This window comes from Hibiscus syriacus, unplaced genomic scaffold, assembly GCF_006381635.1.
Source record: "Hibiscus syriacus cultivar Baekdansim isolate YM2019G1 unplaced genomic scaffold, ASM638163v2 tig00110893_pilon, whole genome shotgun sequence".
Classification (NCBI taxonomy): Eukaryota; Viridiplantae; Streptophyta; class Magnoliopsida; order Malvales; family Malvaceae; genus Hibiscus; species Hibiscus syriacus.
The window spans coordinates 3,481,891-3,500,357 of record NW_024062901.1 but is presented as its reverse complement, the minus strand read 5'-3'; the positions used below and the strand labels follow the sequence as shown (position 1 = coordinate 3,500,357).

General features: G+C 32.7%; 2 protein-coding genes across 2 annotated transcripts; one reads left to right on the top strand and one right to left on the bottom strand.

The window, feature by feature from the left end:
• Positions 1–4,699: 4,699 nt before the first annotated feature.
• On the bottom strand, positions 4,700–6,169 carry LOC120145583 (homeobox-leucine zipper protein ATHB-54-like). Its single transcript, XM_039159407.1, has 3 exons — positions 5,750–6,169; positions 5,222–5,607; positions 4,700–5,143 (listed from the first exon to the last, which is right to left on the bottom strand). The coding sequence occupies exons 1-3, from the start codon at positions 5,877–5,879 to the stop codon at positions 4,715–4,717; spliced, it is 945 nt and encodes a 314-aa protein (XP_039015338.1). The 5' UTR covers positions 5,880–6,169; the 3' UTR covers positions 4,700–4,714.
• A 4,762-nt stretch (positions 6,170–10,931) lies between these two features.
• Positions 10,932–12,440, top strand: LOC120145582 (3-ketoacyl-CoA synthase 6-like). The gene has a single exon (XM_039159406.1). The coding sequence runs from the start codon at positions 10,960–10,962 to the stop codon at positions 12,436–12,438; it is 1,479 nt and encodes a 492-aa protein (XP_039015337.1). The 5' UTR covers positions 10,932–10,959; the 3' UTR covers positions 12,439–12,440.
• The last annotated feature ends 6,027 nt before the right edge of the window (positions 12,441–18,467 follow it).

Here is an 18,467-nt window from a genome sequence, read left to right as displayed (position 1 = left end):
GTTATTCGTCAGAATGATCCCCCTCAAAGAGGAATAGTTCAACCTCATTTAAATCAAAGTTATCCGTTGATGTAGGTGTTCATTGATCACAACATCACTCATGAATTGGTTCCCTAAGATCAACGTCATACACATAATGTCTCCCCATATGTGTTAAGACATAATCCGCAGTAGGATATACGTTGAATATCGTCCAGATGAGAAATCATCGAATGAATTAAACGTGGATTGTTGCATTGGTGGCATGTTCAAGTCAAACTCGAATCTAGCAACGTAAGAATGACTTGGAATCAAAGATGATGATGCACTGAAATTTTTCTGTGTACCATGTGTGCTTAACAAATTGAAGTCATTTCTCAAATTTATTGTCGGTCTATCAATAGTTGGATCAAAATCGAACTTTGTTCGTCTCCAACTTGGCACTGGCACCATCATCAGCATCCAAAAACAATGCACCATCATTTGCACATCACCATTTTCCTCAACGGTGTATATTGTGTACGTTAATAGTTCTAACGACGTCGACAATCGATACTTCAACGGTAACAATTTATACCGCGAGCATGTGAGACATTTTTCTTCATTTCTTTCATCAACTTGTTATATGTTAACTTCGTTCGTATCATTATTATAGCAGTGTGTGAGGATTGAAACACAACACTGAGAGATGCATCACCGATCATTTCGCCACCGTAATATACCAAAGCAGTAAGGTTTTCTCTCATCGACATTTTAGCTGAGTTATTGCCCGATAATACTAAACTATGGATTGTTTATTGTTGAAGAACCTCGCGGGTTGCAAGACGCGAATTACAAATAGTTCGTGTGTTGCAGGGTATGAGATCATATTATCTTGTGTTTTGCAAGATACGCGATTATGCTAACGTACAATAGATATCGTGTGTTGTAGAGTATGAATTTCATTGAAACATATTTTTATTAATTTATTAGAAAAATAACTCTCAAGATGAATTAACTAATGAAAAATAGTTCGCATAACTAAAAATTGGTCGAAAAACGTCGATAGTCTATTAACTCAAAATAAAATAGTTTAATACAAAATAATAAAATAGTTTTTATAACAAGATTTATTTTCACTAACTCAAAATAAAATAGTTTAGTACAAATATTTTAGTTTTGAAAAACGAAATAAAGAACAACTAATAATGCCTATGTCCACCAGTTCCGCATTGTGGTGGAAGACGAGTCTGACGCGGACGTAATTGCTATTCTTCTTCCTCTTCAGCAATATCATCATCATCATCAGGATCGGTAGTTGTATAAGGAATTGATCCACTACTAGCACTAAAACTAGGACTTATGTAGGATGTGCTCTACGACTATTTTTGCTCAACAATATCGGATCTAAAGTTAGCCGCAAATTCTGTCTGTGGTGAATTCAACTGGTCATAGACGTCGGTGAGGAAACCTTCCGAGAACTTCCCTGTTTGCTGAAATACTGATTGAGTTGAGTGGGGTGAACAATGGGTTAGGGTGTGTCAGCGGTGTCTGAGGAGGTCCATGTGTTGTTGCTGATAAAGATGATGCATCATGTTGTCTTCTTCTTCTCTGCCTTGACACACCCCACGTTGCATCCATGTTCGTGGACGACTCTATGGAGGAACATATAATTATCGTGCTCACTCTTCATCGGTCAATATATATGACATCTTATATAACTCGTACCACCACATATACTCATATGTCACACGGTGGTCGAAGATGGGTTGATTCATGAGACTCCTCTATAATCTTTGGACCCTCTCGTTGAGATACACCGTATTATGGTGTGCCCAATTAATTTTCATCTTCCTTTGTCGCGTCAATCGATACAACTCATCTGAGCAAGGTGAATAAGGCATAATCGATTGAACATGATTAAATTGTTGAAGAACGCGCTCGGTAGGATTTAACTCGACTATCTCATACAAAATCAATGGGACTGACATGATGTACACAAGCACATTAGTCACCAAAATCTCATGCGGTATACAGTTGGCAATAGTAACATCGCAATAAGGCGTCCACATGAACTATATAATTAAAATTACATAACTTTGTTAGCTAAAAACCTCAAATAAATTAAATTATTCTAAAATTATAAAATAAAATTCGAATAAAAATATTTTATTGCCTGATATCCAAACATATCGATCAATACTCTGGAGTCTCGTTGATGTGTTGATAAGTGGGTGTGAAATGTTTCATCGGTTCACCTATCATTAACACATTAATATATTGTATTATTTGTTAGTAATATTATAAAAAAATAGATAAAAATTATTTTTTTACCTCTTAAGTAACGAAAATTCATATGAGAAACGTGTTTTAAGGATCATGCATAAAAATGGCATTCAGATCTAGGCCCAGGGTTGCAGTAACAATAAACACCCTCTAATGAAATTTTCATCGGATTTACGACTTTACAAAGTTGTCAAAACAAAAATGCCAAAACTACCGACCCCAAACTTATATTTCTTGAATCACTCAAGTTTTGCAAGTGATTCAACCAAATCAGATGCACCTTATTTCGGGATTTGTCTGGCATTAAAATCCCCCAATAACTTGTAGTATATGTGCACGAGCAAATCGCTTCAAAAAATAAATAAAATAATATAACTACTTAATTTTCAAATAAATAAATAAATAAATTAAAATATTAATAAATATTCAAAGATAAAATATTTATATTTATCTTCTTAACTTCATGCTCCGCATTCTGGGGTAGGTTCGTAAAATTTTCATCTAAAAATTAACTTTTTATTTTTCCACCATCGCATGCATTATCAGACAAATCAATTTCAAGCAAAATCTCACATACGTTTCTAGGGGCGTCGACAACACCAGTAATAGCTAATCGATCAATAGGCAACCTCAGATGAAATGCAACATCTTGCAAGGTAATAGTTTCCTCTCCAGACGGTAAATAAAACATGTGCATCTTCGGTCTCCATCTTTCCACCAACGCGTTGATAAGTGGAGGATGCAACTTCACACCGCCACCAGTTATACTACTAATATATCTGAAACTCGTTACATGTAAATACTCAATAATATCCACATCGGGTTGTGTCACACGATTTATATTACACTCTAATACACGTTCATATCCCTACGAAATATAAATATTAAAAAATTATTTAAATACCAAAATAAATTAACTATATCAATAAATAAATAGTAAAAACCAAAATAATATTAATTAATTTACCTCATCATTTCTCTTTCAATAATCGAATATGTGACTTTGATCATGACTTAATAGAGCCGACATAATATTAAATCTTTGAATCTTTTAATATACGAAAGGGATGTGTCTGTTGATGAAAATGAGTTGAAGGCCCAATTTATAGCATTTTTCGCACTTAGGGAAGTGCAATTTTAAATACAACTCACATCTTGAAAGACGTGAGGTACTGAAAACACGCGAAATTTTGAATACCTCACGTTTTGTAAGAAGCAAGGTTGCTTTATTTCAAATTTAAAAAATTTGAAAATATATTATAATTTTTTTATAAAATGTATATTTTAATTACTATATTTATATATTATTATTTTTAATTATTTATTATATTTAATATTTAATATTTTTAGTTATTATTATTATATTTATTTATTATAATATAAGTTTCATTATTTCATTATTTCAAAATTTACAAAATATATTATAATTATTTTTTTATAAAATATCTATTTTAATTACTATTTTATATGTTATTATTACATTTTAATTATTTATTATATTTAATAATTAATATTATTAATTAATATTATTATATTTATTTATTATAATATAATTTTTCATTATTTCAAAATTTACAAAATATATTGTAATTATTTTTTATAAAATTTCTATATTAATTACTATATTATTATATTTTAATTATTTATTATATTTAATGTTTAATATTATTAATTATTGTTATATATATTTATTATAATATAAATTTATTTATACGTTTCAAATTAGACTGTTATACAGAATCTGAAAGAAGTTCGTGCTTTGCAGGCCGCGAAGTCCCATATAACTCTCGTTATATTTTGGATCATAAATGTTACCTCGCACTTCGCAACGCGAGGTCATGTTATCCAATTGTTTTATTACTTATCTAAAAAATGCATCCACGTCATATGTATCTCGCGTATTGGAGGGTGTGATGATTTTTTGCAGGCCGTGAAGTTGTCTGATGTGGATGATTTGAGGGTTATTCTTTCAAATAATCTCTGGATGACCTTGTTTCTTTAGATAATTTTTTATATGGGGTTTTTAAAAATAAATTTGCGCATCTCATCCAACTTGCATCACCAAGTAATATTCTTTTAAACGATGTAACTTGTTGAATACAAATATTACATTGTCTTTTTCATAAAAAAAATACTGAATCTGTCAACAGCAGTGATGTTTAAGTCATCACCCATTGATGAAAGCCAGGGAAGAAGATGATCCATGGCAGAATATTGACTTCTCGCCCCCCCCCCCCGGGGGAGCAATTATTCATCTTTTTCAAACTCCAAGCTGTCATCATTTCATAATGCTGTTTATGCAGATTTCCTGGGTCCTTTTCCACAAAGGTTACTGTCATTTTTTCACCATATTTTTTCTTTTTTTTTTATCTGACTGTGTTCTTCAAAGTTCAAAATTTCACACGACTTTGGTTCTTGAGAAAGCATCAAAGATGAACATATGTAATATTGCTCGCAATTGCAAAAAGCATCATAGATTATCTTCATGTGCAAAAAGCATCAAAGGTGAAGACCAAAATGACTGATCTTCCACCGGTAATTCAAAATTACATGAATCGCCATGTGCATCATAATAACAGTCAAGTTCGAATTTTGGGAAGAACAATGGTGGGTGCATGTGCAGGAAGCTCTTGCTTAGATTATCTTCATCATCTTGCGAAATATCGGATGGATCCGGTTCCAAAACGTTTGACGAATTCTCCGGCTCGATCAATGAAGAATGATGATCGGAATCGAAAACATCGCTTTTAGCCGAACACGCTTCTTCCTGTTTACATGCCAACAACGACACATGGGACACATGTCCAAGAGGTGTTTTGGATGAATTCATGGCATCAAGAGATTCCAAATTTTCACACCCTTTCTCTCTAATCAACAGCTTCTCTTTCAGTTCAAGTACCTATTATGGATTGAATAAAAATGGAACAAATCAGTTTTTGAGTAACCATTAGAGCAGATTAGTACTTCAAAAATGTACCTCATTTCTCAAACCATCTTTTTCCTTGAGGAGATTATCATAGTCAGCCTTGAGCTTCTCGTAGCTAGCTTTCATGGAATCGTAGTCTTTCTCCAGCTGTTTGTTCTTCAACCGAGCACCCCGGTTTTGAAACCAGATTGCAACTTGTCGGGGCTGTAAACCGAGTTCAGTTGCGAGCTGCAACTTCCTGTCTGGCTCAAGTTTGTTTTCGATCTCGAAGCTTCTCTCGAGGAACCCAACTTGTGTGGCGGTCAGCCGCCTCTTCTTCTCCGCCGGCTGATACGATCCATCAAAATCATCGTCTCCATTGTCTTCTTTGTCAACCGGTTCGAAGAATCCAGTTTCCATTCCATCAGCATCCTCATAACTAATCACCGGCTGTTGACCTGATCAAATCAGACGGTGGGCACACAGAAATCAGATGAATGCACGGCCACAGCCCACAGGTAAATTTGTTGTCTTCTTTTTTGGGGATAAGTAATCAAACCCAGGATTGAGATTTAAACCTGAGAGGAACAAGCAAGTTACCTTGCAGAGCAGAGGAAGAAGAGGGTATCCATAAAGACTCCATAACCTGGGAAGAACAAGAAAGTTGTTCACTTTGAACCAAAGCATTCATGTTTAAACCACCACAGATTTTGCCACCCTCCATATTCATCTATGAACATCAATTCATAAGTTCAGCAAAATTTTCTTTATGGGAATCAAACACTGTACTGTGAAATTCCGATTGCTACAAAAGCTTAATACATCCATAAAATCACCAGGAAAGGGAAAGGACAAACTTGAAACTGTGAAACCCAAAAAATGAAAAACAGAAAACGCAAAAGATGTTCTTTCAAAATGAGAGAAAGATTGAAGTTTGTTTCATGGTGTAATCAGCTTGAAAATTTCCCCTTTTAAAATGAAAATTTTAATATACACGGAATCAAAAGTCGAAAACTTTAAAGAGAGATTCCCCTTCTGAAGCTTGGGGTGAAAGGCCCTATGGGGTTTATATCAAGCTTCGTTTGGCTGGCGTGTTTTTTTCCTCCTTGGAGATAGTGGAAGGGTTGAAGTGGAATTACGCCCTATAATTTTCGTTTTTGGCATTTTATATTTATAATATAATTAATATTAATAAATATATAAAATTTCGTTATTCAATTAATGATTAAAAATTTAGTTCAATTGACATTAGTCGATGACTTTATTTTAATTTTCTTAAATATATTTTGAAGATTTATCCACGACTTTAATTCATTTATATATATATATATACATATGTGTGTGTTTTTATTATGAGGTATAATTTAATTATATCGGGTAATATTCTTTTAGTTTTATATTTTTTAAGATTATATGAGAAAAATTAAAAGCTGAAATTAACAGTAAAAAATAAGAAGTTATTCACTGAAAAAACAATAAGGAGTTAATTTCAACATTTGATTTTGCCCAATTCAACTATCCTAAAATAATGTAAAAATTAAAATAAAATTTTATATAAAAAATTATGATAAAATAAAATTGCTGAATTTCATGAATGTATTTATGAAAATTCCTATTTTAGTAATTTATTTTCATTTTTATAACTTGGTACTAAAATACAAAAAATATAGTGAAATTGTTGATAGCTATCATCGATTTTCACATACTTCAGTTTCTTTGCCTTAAATATCTTATGTGAAACGTGTAATATTAGATTTTATTTTGAGATAAATAATATGTTTAATATTTAAATTATCAGTTTTGATTCATTTTTTTTAATTTCTTCAATTATTCATTTATTTTAAGTCTATTTCTGATCGAATTTGAAAAATATATTCCACTAAAACTATAGAATATCTTATATAGCTTCGATTCTTATTATTAACAAAAAATATTATTTTTCAATTTAATACTTAAAATTTATATTTTATTCGATTTGATAATTTGGTTAATTTTTTTTACAAATTCATTTTTCTCATCAATTCCTTTGACTCCTTCGTACTCCCATTAATAATTTATCTAAAAAAATTCCTTATTTATAAATAACAATATAAATATATTTCATAATTGTACATTTTATTCATTTGTTAAATAGCATTACAAATATTTGTAAATGAGAAAAAGAATATGAAGAAATATATATACAAGGAAGAAGGCATGGTATGATATTAATGGATGAACTTTTAAAATTTTAGAAGGAGATAAGCTTATAAAATTATAAAAAAAAATTGTATCAATATAAAACAGAAAGAAAATATTTAAAATATATGGTAATTTCAAAATTCTAGGGGAACGATTACTCCACCCCTCAATTCATCTATCTATCTACATATATATATATAGTTGTGATTGGAGTGTGTCGTTTAAATTGTAATTAGTATATATAAAAATATTATAAAAAATTATAAGTAAATTTAAAAACAAATTCAAATATCTCATTTCGACTACAACTTTTTAAATAAAATTTAAATTTTATATAAATTAAAACTCGTAAATTTGATTAATTTAAATTCTCCCAGATGGTCTCCGTCAATCGGAACGTGGTTATTGTCGATTTCTTTAAATCATGGTTTTCCCCTGGAAAATTGGTACATTGCAGTGATAATTCTTTTTATTAATCTATGATAAGTATAAGATAGTATCTATTTTATTTTTGAATAAAAAGTTTAAGTCAGGGATGGTTCTACCGTCCAAGGTCATGGCATACCTAAGATTCAATTAGGATTTATATAGGAATTTAGAGATTAACCACTAAGAGTGATTGTAGTAGGATTTAAACTTAGCATTATAAGTTCAAATTCTTAAATCTTAACCACTTGTATCGACACCCCGTTGGCCAAGACATTTTAACGATAATTCTCACCAATTTAATATTTAACGCTTACACTCATAATATTTTAGTGTTCAAATTTGAGATTTTAAAAAAAAATAATAATTTTTTTATCACTAAATTCGATCGCTCGTGAGAACTTTGTTTAAACCAGAAGGAAAAGGGATACTATCTGGATTTTTCCAAAAAGAAAGATAACATAGGACCACAACTTTTTCATTTAGTTATTTATTTGTTTTAATGTGATTTTTCTTGTCTCCAACTTGATTGTATGGGAGTTGGTCTTCTTCTTTATGCTTAAGGGCAGTACGCAGAAGATTAGGACAACTCGGTTTTGGGGCAATGCATTAAAGAAAAAAAAGTAGGGGAAACAATAAATATCTTTCAAGTTCGTGAGTTAGGTTTGGCTCTTCAAAAGCATGTAAGAAAATCACTTTGAATTATTGAATCCTTGTTTATTTAATAATTTTTTTAATATGAATGTTTTTTTATTAATATAATATGATTACAAGTGGTAATATTTGTTTTAGAAACTTTCCAACATTTGATAATGAGCGCTTAAATATATTACAATCGTTAGTGCTCGGACTCTAAATTTTTTAAAATAACAATCATCAATTTTAATCACTGAAATAACTTAAATCGTACTCTATTTGAAAGTTATTGGTAAGTTGTAGATTTATTCTTTCTTAACGAAAGGTTATTAGATCGGATAAAATATTTTCTTTGTAAAGAAACAAGAATTTAATTAAAAAATCATCTCTTCTAATATATGTAATTGATCAAGGAAACAAAAAATCATCTCTTACAAGTAATTCAAGATGGAAGCATGATTTTATGTTAAAGGTGAATTTTTTTAAAAATAAATTTTTGCTCTCTCGATTCTCAAGGCTTCGTCTTGATTAATCTGGACTGACCCAGGTTTCATACCTGGTATTGGTTGGTAAGTCTCCTTGAAGATTTTCTGTATACACATGACTTGAACTCGAGTGCTGCTTATCAAAGTGTTTACCACTTGAATCAACTTCCATCGATAAAATTTTTAAAATTTTAGACGCTGAGTTAATTTATAAAATTTTTTAAGAGAGAAAAACACAAATTATTAATAAAAATATAAAAGGTATATTTAGATTTTTACGTCTCGGTCTATCCGGAAAGCGGAGGGCAATTCGAATGCATCATATTGTCTATCAGCTGAATCAGCAAGGCTAGAATTTCGTTTTTATAAGTCTGGACTTTTGAGGCTTGAATCTCTTGATCTTGGGTTCTTATAGGGTATCTGAAACCCTAACTTGGAGTCCATTAACTCTTTAAAATGATATTGGGCTGTCATAGGGCAATTGATTCTGAGCCATGTGCGATGACCTCCAAATTTCAAGGAAGAAGTCAGGATTTTTGTGGCAGACCGGGATAAAATTTAAAGGAAAAACTTGTTAGAGAGACTTAAATTGTATTATTAAATTTTACTAGGGTTAAATCTGTAATTTCCTATTTAGATTAAACTGAATTATCAAAACTTAATAAGGACTAAATGTGACATTAGATCATTCAACCAATCTGCATGCACCCGACTTCCGACTTCGCCCCTGCATCTTCACTTGATATCGAATCCAAATATAAACTTTGAATTGGAAAGTTGGAGTATCTAAGTCTAAATTTCGGTGCTTAATTTCATCCGTCCATTAATCTAGCTTTGAATGAAGCCAAAATCAAAGTAGTAATAAGCAAATTCTTCTACAGAAACGTGAAATGTACTAACTTTAACTAAAAGATTAATCCTTGGAACGTTCAATGATATTCAATACCCTTAGCTTACAACAGAATGTACTTAACGGACCACATTCACCCGTAAAAACCCGAACTCGAAAAAAATACACCATTGTTCGAGCAATTCAATGTTAATAATGCATATTTTCACGACCATTTTTTCATCTACAAAAGACGACTATCTACTAAATATAAAATCTATTGTAATTTTAAATTTTTTAGAGAGGCGACTATTCCACCACTCGGTCCATCCCTAACTGTTTTTTTATCGAAGCCTCACTAACTATGTTCAGTTAAATAGAACATATTGAAATAGACTGTCATTTTATTCACAATTAGGGTTTAATGTAGTATTCTTTGTGTGGCGCATGTCAACAGCAAGGATCAACTTGATCTCTTTTGTGAATTTAATTTCATTTCCCCCACCATAGTTGATTCTTCTAAGTTTCTTGCTTACTCTCCAAGCCATTTCTTGCATAAACGGTATTGCTTATCTATGACTCCATCAAAGTTGTCACGAAATGAACGGCACTTGAATGAGAAAGAGTGAAAGCATAATTAAGTGACAACCATGCAATATGCTATTCATAACGGAAAAGCTTAATCATCTCATTTTCAAGAGGTTGTAACCAAAGGGATAATAAATATATTGAATAAATAAATAAATAAAAATCACTTGAAAAATTAAAATATTCATTATTGTTGTTGTTGATGTTCGAGTTTTTAACATCATGTTGTTTATCGAACTATTCTAATTTAAAATCTTGAGAGAGAATAATACTCATTTCAACGGATGAAATTACTCAATTAATTCGATGACCTTCCTAACTAAATATATATATATATATATATATATATAATAATTTCATGAGAACTACCGATTTTCGGTTCTACTTGATCAAATGAAGGGCCGGATAATGATCATCGTGATCCCTATCATTGACACACGGAAAGTGAAATTATTGAAGAATAGTTACAAATCGGGTACAAAGGGGAAGTTGGGCAAAATTAATGGAGAATTAAGTGAGCGTTGAGTGGCGTGAGTCCCTTCATTTACTCCTCCATCGGCCCCCACTGTCCTCCTCCGTCTATAAATCACCCTCCGCCTCTTCCTTCTTCCCCACTCCTCTTCACGCAAACAACACCCTTTTATCTTCCACTCTCACCACCTACAATGCCTGATTTATCCATCTCCGTTAAGCTCAAGTATGTCAAGCTTGGCTACCAATACCTAGTTAATCACATTCTTACTCTCACTCTTGTTTCCATCATGGTCGGTGTTGTCGTCGAAGTTCTTCGGTTAGGTCCCGACGAGATTGTTAACCTATGGACTTCCCTTCACTTGGATTTCGTTCAAATCCTGTGTTCTTCTTTCTTCATCATCTTCATCGCCACCGTTTACTTCATGTCCAAGCCTAGAAGCATTTACCTTGTGGATTACGCGTGTTACAAGCCGCCGGTGACTTGCCGGGTTCCTTTCGCTACCTTCATGGAGCATTCCAGGCTGATATTGATTAACAACCCGAAAAGCGTGGAGTTTCAGATGAGGATTCTTGAACGGTCTGGACTCGGGGAGGAGACTTGTTTGCCTCCCGCTATTCATTATATTCCGCCTACTCCCACGATGGAGGCCGCTAGAGGCGAGGCGGAGCTCGTTATCTTCTCGGCTATGGATTCTTTGTTTGAGAAGACGGGGTTGAAACCTAAAGATATAGATATTCTTATTGTTAACTGCAGTCTGTTTTCTCCGACGCCGTCTTTGTCCGCCATGGTGATCAACAAGTACAAGATGAGGAGTAATGTAAAGAGTTTTAATCTTTCGGGAATGGGGTGCAGCGCGGGGCTTATATCGATCGATTTGGCTCGTGATCTTCTACAATTGTACCCGAGTTCTAATGCGGTCGTCGTCAGCACCGAGATCATCACTCCGAACTATTATCAAGGGAAAGAGAGAGCCATGCTCCTCCCCAACTGTCTCTTCCGCATGGGAGGTGCTGCGATCCTCTTGTCGAACCGCCGTTCCGAGAGGTGGAACGCTAAGTATCGGTTAGTCCATGTCGTTCGAACCCATAAAGGCTCGGACGACAAGGCGTACCGATGCGTATTTGAAGAAGAGGACAAGGAAGGCAAAGTTGGAATATCATTGTCTAAAGACCTAATGGCCATTGCAGGCGAGGCTCTAAAATCAAACATCACGACCATCGGTCCTTTGGTTCTTCCAGCATCCGAGCAACTCCTGTTCCTCCTCACACTCATCGGTCGTAAAATCTTCAACCCGAAGTTGAAACCTTACATACCCGACTTCAAGCAAGCTTTCGAACACTTTTGCATCCACGCCGGTGGTCGAGCAGTCATCGACGAACTCCAGAAGAACCTGCAACTCTCGGCGGAGCACGTCGAGGCATCGAGGATGACATTGCACAGGTTCGGCAACACATCGTCCTCGTCGCTGTGGTACGAGCTGAGCTACATCGAGTCCAAGGGAAGGATGAAAAGGGGCGACAGGGTTTGGCAGATCGCATTCGGTAGCGGATTCAAGTGCAACAGCGCCGTCTGGAAGTGCAACCGAACAATCAAGACGCCAACAGACGGACCTTGGGTGGATTGCATCGGCAGGTACCCGGTTCACATCCCTGAAGTCGTCAAGCTCTAGGCCAAACCAAAACAGCAACAAATACGACCAAAAACCATAATCCAAACCGTTTCTTGATTTATTTTTCTCCAGTAAACCTCTTTTACTCATTTGTTTCTTCTGCTATTTTTACCCGAATTGATAAACAGTGTGGAAAAAGTTCAAACAGGGTTGAAATTTCAGCCATTGAAATAAAACCTGGAAAATATTAAGACAAAAGAAGTGCTAAACTTGTTCAAAATTTTCCATCCCTTTGGTTGTAGGGTTTGTCCTTAATAATACCTGTGACCTGTTACTATATGTGTAGGTGTCAACCAGTTTATTGGGTGTAATAAATAAGCCTTTAGGGCATCTAGCTGTAAGTTGTTGATCCTAGTGAATGAAAATAAATGGAAATCTAATGTCAACATAATAAAACACACAGAAATCACAATATTATACAGATACAGACAAAGGGCTTGTAAGAGTCTAATGAAGTGATGTGTTTGGTGGTGGTGTTGTAGGATCAATTACATATTTATTTTTGAGGTCGAGCGCATATATATATATATATATATATATATATATATATATATATCTATATTAATAATATAAAATTATTAAATATTGTGATAATATTATTTGAATAAAAAAAATTAAATTTCATGATAAATACAAATAAAATTTTAAAATAAAAAATAAAATAACTAATTACTTGGAGACACGTGTCCACACTCAACTCTCCATAGATCCGCCATTGTGTAGACCTAACGGGAGAGGAAATATTTTAATTTCAAATTATTTACAGCTCTTGCTGGTAAAAAGGGAAAAACTCACGAGATAATGCTCTCAAAATAAATAATTCATGAGATAATGCATTGGAAGGATTAATTGCTGAGATAGGGTCATTTCTACAATTCCCACGTAGGTCGTCAAGTGCTCTGGGTGACGTAGGAGGTTGCCAAGGCATCCCTGCGAGCTGTGGTGAGATGCTGAAGCTTTGCATACGCCATGCATGTCGGAAGAGGTCGCCATGCTCGCCCAGCGACCTGTAGGTCGCCATACAAGCCCTGCGTCATCCTAGGTCGCCATGCAGTCTCGGAGACCAACGTTCTAAAGCCTCTGCCCGCGCATGCTGCTGCTCCCTCACCTCATGCATGTATCCCATGCAGCCTTAATAGCTGCATTATTGCAGCATGATTGCGCTGCAATGTGCAACAATAATTCATGTATTATTGGAGCCAATATTCAACAGCCGGGTGAGTTATATATTACCCATGGGGGTTAACACATGAAGCACAAGAAAGAAAGAAAGGGAGAAGAGAGAAAGGAAAGGAAGAAGAAGAAAGGGAGAGAAGTTCGAAGCTTTCATCGTGAGGTAATTTTGTTTAAATTAGTTTATTATTATAAATTATTAGTTTGTTAGTTTAGGGTAAAACAAAAATTTAGTTAATTAGTTTGTTAGTTTAAGTTATATATTATATTATAAAAATATTAGTTAATTAGTTTGTTAGTTTCTTAGTTTAAGTTATATTATATGTTAAAAAATTACTTAATTAGTTGTTTGTCAGTGTGTTTAAACATATATTAGGTTGTTTGTTGAGGTTGAAGTTATATTATAAAAAAAGTTAATTAATGCTTAATTCGTTTAACTAAGTTATCTTATAATAAAGAAATAATTTATTAGTTTAAGTTAAAGTTATATTATAATATATTATATTATATAAAATTAATTTGTTTAATTTATTGTTGTTTAAACAAATATTTTGTTTTCAACTACATGGCATTATTCCACAACTTTTGCCCACGTACAGATTGATTCGAAGAAAGAAAAAAAAAAGGAAAGAAAGGGAAGGAAGAAATCATAAATATGTGGGTAATTTGTTATTTATTGTTGTTGTGTATGTGTAAATTATTAGTTAGTTAGTTTATATTAGATTATATAAAATTAATTAGTTTAATTTATTCCCGTTTAAAAAAATATTTTGTTTAAAAATATTTATTGTTGTTTAAAAAGAACATTTTGTTTAATTTATATTAGATTATGTGTAAATTAGTAAGGAGTAAAAATTGAATTGAATATAATCTTAAAATTTATAAAAATTAATTAGCAAATTTGTTTGATATTTAAAAAAATCAAAAAATTTATCAAACTAATCTAATCATTACTAAATGATTAGTATCAAATCAAATCCAAATTATTAAATATTTATAATAAATAATTATTAGTAATCATTACTAAATCATATTATTACTAAATAATTAAATATCAAATCATTAGATTAATAATAATTAGTAATTCATTATTAGTAATAGTAATCAATCAATCAAGTTAAATAAAAAATTTTATTTTATCGTTAATATAATAATATATTATTTATTTATTTATTTAGTGATTTATGAAATTATATTATCTATTTTTTAATCTAAATTGATATATTTTTTATTTGTAGAGAAAATGAGCAACAACTTTTTCACGATTGTCCATTATAATGGACGGATAATGGAAACTGAGGTCGGAGTTATTTTTCAGTCTGAAAAACCAATAAATATGATGTTCAAAAGAGACATCACATTTGTAGAAATGAAGTATAAGATAAAAAGAAAAATTCGAGCTGCAGTTGATGGTTTGAGGTACATGTTTATGATATGTCTCAACCCAGTCAAATATACAACAGTACTACTTGAAGAAGATGATGATATTGGAACCATGATTGGATTACATTAGTCAACCAATATAGCAGTTATTGAGTTATTTGTTGATGTGTGTAACATATGTGATGTTCCTGGGTCATCAAGAGATGTGGCTCAAAATCCATCTAAAATGGCTTTCAATAATGAGTTTGAGTACCCGATATACAGGTTCCAGAATAGTTTTATGGAACTATTGGAAGTGGAAATGAAGTCGCAGGGACATCTGTAGCAGCATAGTATGAGACGAGAAACATACACCATTTAGAATTGACTGTTGATATTTATGCTAAAAATCAATTGGGAGAAATTCATGATGATTCAAACGAAGATGAAGAAATCGAAAAACCCTTTTTGGGCAATGATGATAATTTTTTCAGTGGAGGTGCAATTGACTTGGGCATTGATGAAGTTCTGACACCGTATGAAGCTACTCCTCATATGTACGAGATAGATTATGATACGATGAGGGTACCTGAAGTCCCAGATATGCCACATTTACCTCCGTACCAAATGGTTGAATCATTCGAAAATTTGATGAATTTTCAGTTGGGGTGCAATTCAGAGGAAAAAATGAAGCTACGCTGGCGATTAAAGAGTACTGCATCAAATGCTATGTTGATGTCCATATTGCAGAATCCAACCAGAAAACCCTATACGCGAAGTATGTTAAATATGACCCAGAGTGCAAGTGGAAGATCAGAGTGTTGAAAATTCAAAGGCACGATGCTTGGGTCATCACAAGGTACAATGGTCCTCATACATGTTTGCGAAACTCCATTGAACAAGACCATCGACTATTGGACTCTGATATAATATGCGAATACGTGAAGGCGATGGTTGAAAATGATCCAAGGATCTTTTGTTCAATGTTAGCTGCATCTATTCGAAGCCAATTTGGATATCAAGTAAAATATGGCAAGGTGTGGAATGCGAAGATGAAGGCAATGAAGCTGACGTATGGAGATTGGGATACATCGTACAATGAGATACCACATTTGCTACAAGCAATGAAGCGGTTTATCCCAGGAACCATAGTGAAGTCTCAAACCATGCCCGCATATGACGGAGAATCAACTTGTGTCAGGGAAGAAAATATTTCATAGACTCTTTTGGGCATTCAAGGCATGTATTGAAGGATTTCCATTTTGAAAATGTATGATCCAAGTAGATGGTACATGGTTGTATGGTTAATATAGGCATGTACTCTTGATGGTAGTTGCGCAAGATGGTGAGCAAAATATATTCCCAATTGCATTCACCATTGTTGAGGGAGAGACAATAGAGGTTTAAGATTTCTTTCTGACCAATCTACGTCAATATGTCGTTCGTGAAATGGAGTTTGCTTGATATCCGATAGAGGAACGGGTATTTTGGCGGCAATTGAACGACCAGGAAGTCGTTGGATACCTCTGCATGTATATCTGACATTTTGTATCCGTCATATTGGTAAAAATAGTATCGACCAGTTTCATAACGCACACATTCATAGTGAGATAGTCAGCATGGGTAACTTTTATTTTCAATATTTGTGCAATTTTTTATGTGATTTTTTTAATTGCGGTTTAACACAATATATTATGAAACAAGATGCGAACCATGCCGACCAAATTTTGATAAGAGATTGGAGAATTTGAAGGTATTTTATGACGATCAGCGTGTTTGGAAGTGGGCTTCAAAAATACCGCGGAAAAATGGTTGCAAGCATACGATGAAGGTCGACAATATGAACATATGACCACAAACCTTGCTGAGGCCATTAATTCAACACTAAAAGGTACACGTCATCTCCCAATAGTGAATGTGGTGAAAGAGACGTACTTTAGGTTGGCTAAGGTTTGGTCTGATAAAGGCAAGGAAATTTAGAGTCAGAGGTCAAACTTGGCCTCGTACAGTGGTGGAAGCAATGGAATCGATTGACAACATCAATGGTTGTTCATAATTTTGACCGAGTTGGTCATACTTTTGTTGTATCATGCATACGTCGTAACGTCAGAGGAGGAGACCAAACATTTAGAGTTGATTTACGACACAAATGGTGTGATTGTGGTCGTTTTCATGCAGGGAAATATCCATGTGCTCATGCAGTCGATGCATGTATGTATGCTGGTGTAAGAGCATACACTTATGTTGATGAATGCTTTCACCTACATAGGATATTAAATGTCTACAACTATGCGTTCAGACAGATCCCAAATGAATCATATTGGCCCAAAAAGGATCATGACGAATGGTTGCCAAATCCAAAGCTTCGTAGAAGTCCAAAGGGTCGACCTGAGTCCAGTCGTATTTACACCAGTATGGATTTCCATGCTAGAGAGAGGTCAACCAAAGAGATGTGGATTATGTAGGGGTGAAGGCCATTCAAAAAACAAATGTCCTAATTTACCAAGATATATGCTCCTCATTAGTAATCATATATGTATTTATATATTTGATTTTGTAATAATGAACCTATTTTTGCAAGGAAAATTATGTAATTTTTGTTCTTAAATTATTAAATCTTTGAATTGAAGTTGAATTTATGTTTTATAACTAATAATTATTAAATTGATTTTATGTTTTTAATAATATTTAAGTTAATTTTTAATTGAATTATTTTTATTTTATTTTATTTTTATTTATAAATAGTCGAATTTAATCAATTTAATATAATTTAAATCGAATTATTGCACTAAAAATATGTGGCTTTTATTCAACAATTATTTATTATCTATCACATCCGACTACCTAAAATAAAGGAAATATTGTTCCATTCAACAAAAACAACTTAACAGTGAACTTAGCTTTTAACTTAGCGGTCAACTTAGCTTTCAACTTAGCTTTCTTGCCGTAGTTGAGCATTGAAGGCTCACATGTGACTTCAATTTAAAAACTAAGCAATCTTGATTTAAAAAATTATTTATATTCACTGGTGTGGACTAATCGAAATCTTCCTCTGACTATTCAAGTTTTTTAAAGAGATTCGAACGTTAACCATTTAAATTTTAGCAAATTCAAATTTGTACATATTTAAATCATTTAAAAGAATTATTTTTTTATTAATTTAAATGTCAAAAAAAATATTTAATTCAACCTTAAATTTGATAATAATACTCAATAATTTACGAGTCAAATTTTAAAGAGATTTATGAATTCAAACTCATCGGGGTAATTTGATAATAATAACAATAACAATATTATTATTTAGTAATGATTACTAATAATGATTTATTATTATTAAATAGTTGAATTTATAATTAGTCGAATTTATATTTATAAATAGTCTAATTTTTTCTTTTTACATTTCACGTGGAGGCATGCATATTTAATTTTATAATATTTAAGTTTTAATAAAATATCAGTCTAATTTAATACATAACTTATGATTACAAAATAAA

Bases quoted from the DNA above. Each gene is read 5' to 3' on its own strand.
- LOC120145583 (XM_039159407.1), bottom strand. From the start codon at position 5,879: ATGAATATGGAGGGTGGCAAAATCTGTGGTGGTTTAAACATGAATGCT. The intron at 5,608-5,749 runs GTAACTTGCTTG...TGATTTGATCAG, and splicing joins TTCTTCCTCTGCTCTGCAAG to GTCAACAGCCGGTGATTAGT. The intron at 5,144-5,221 runs GTACATTTTTGA...AATCCATAATAG, and splicing joins AAGATGGTTTGAGAAATGAG to GTACTTGAACTGAAAGAGAA.
- LOC120145582 (XM_039159406.1), top strand. From the start codon at position 10,960: ATGCCTGATTTATCCATCTCCGTTAAGCTCAAGTATGTCAAGCTTGGC.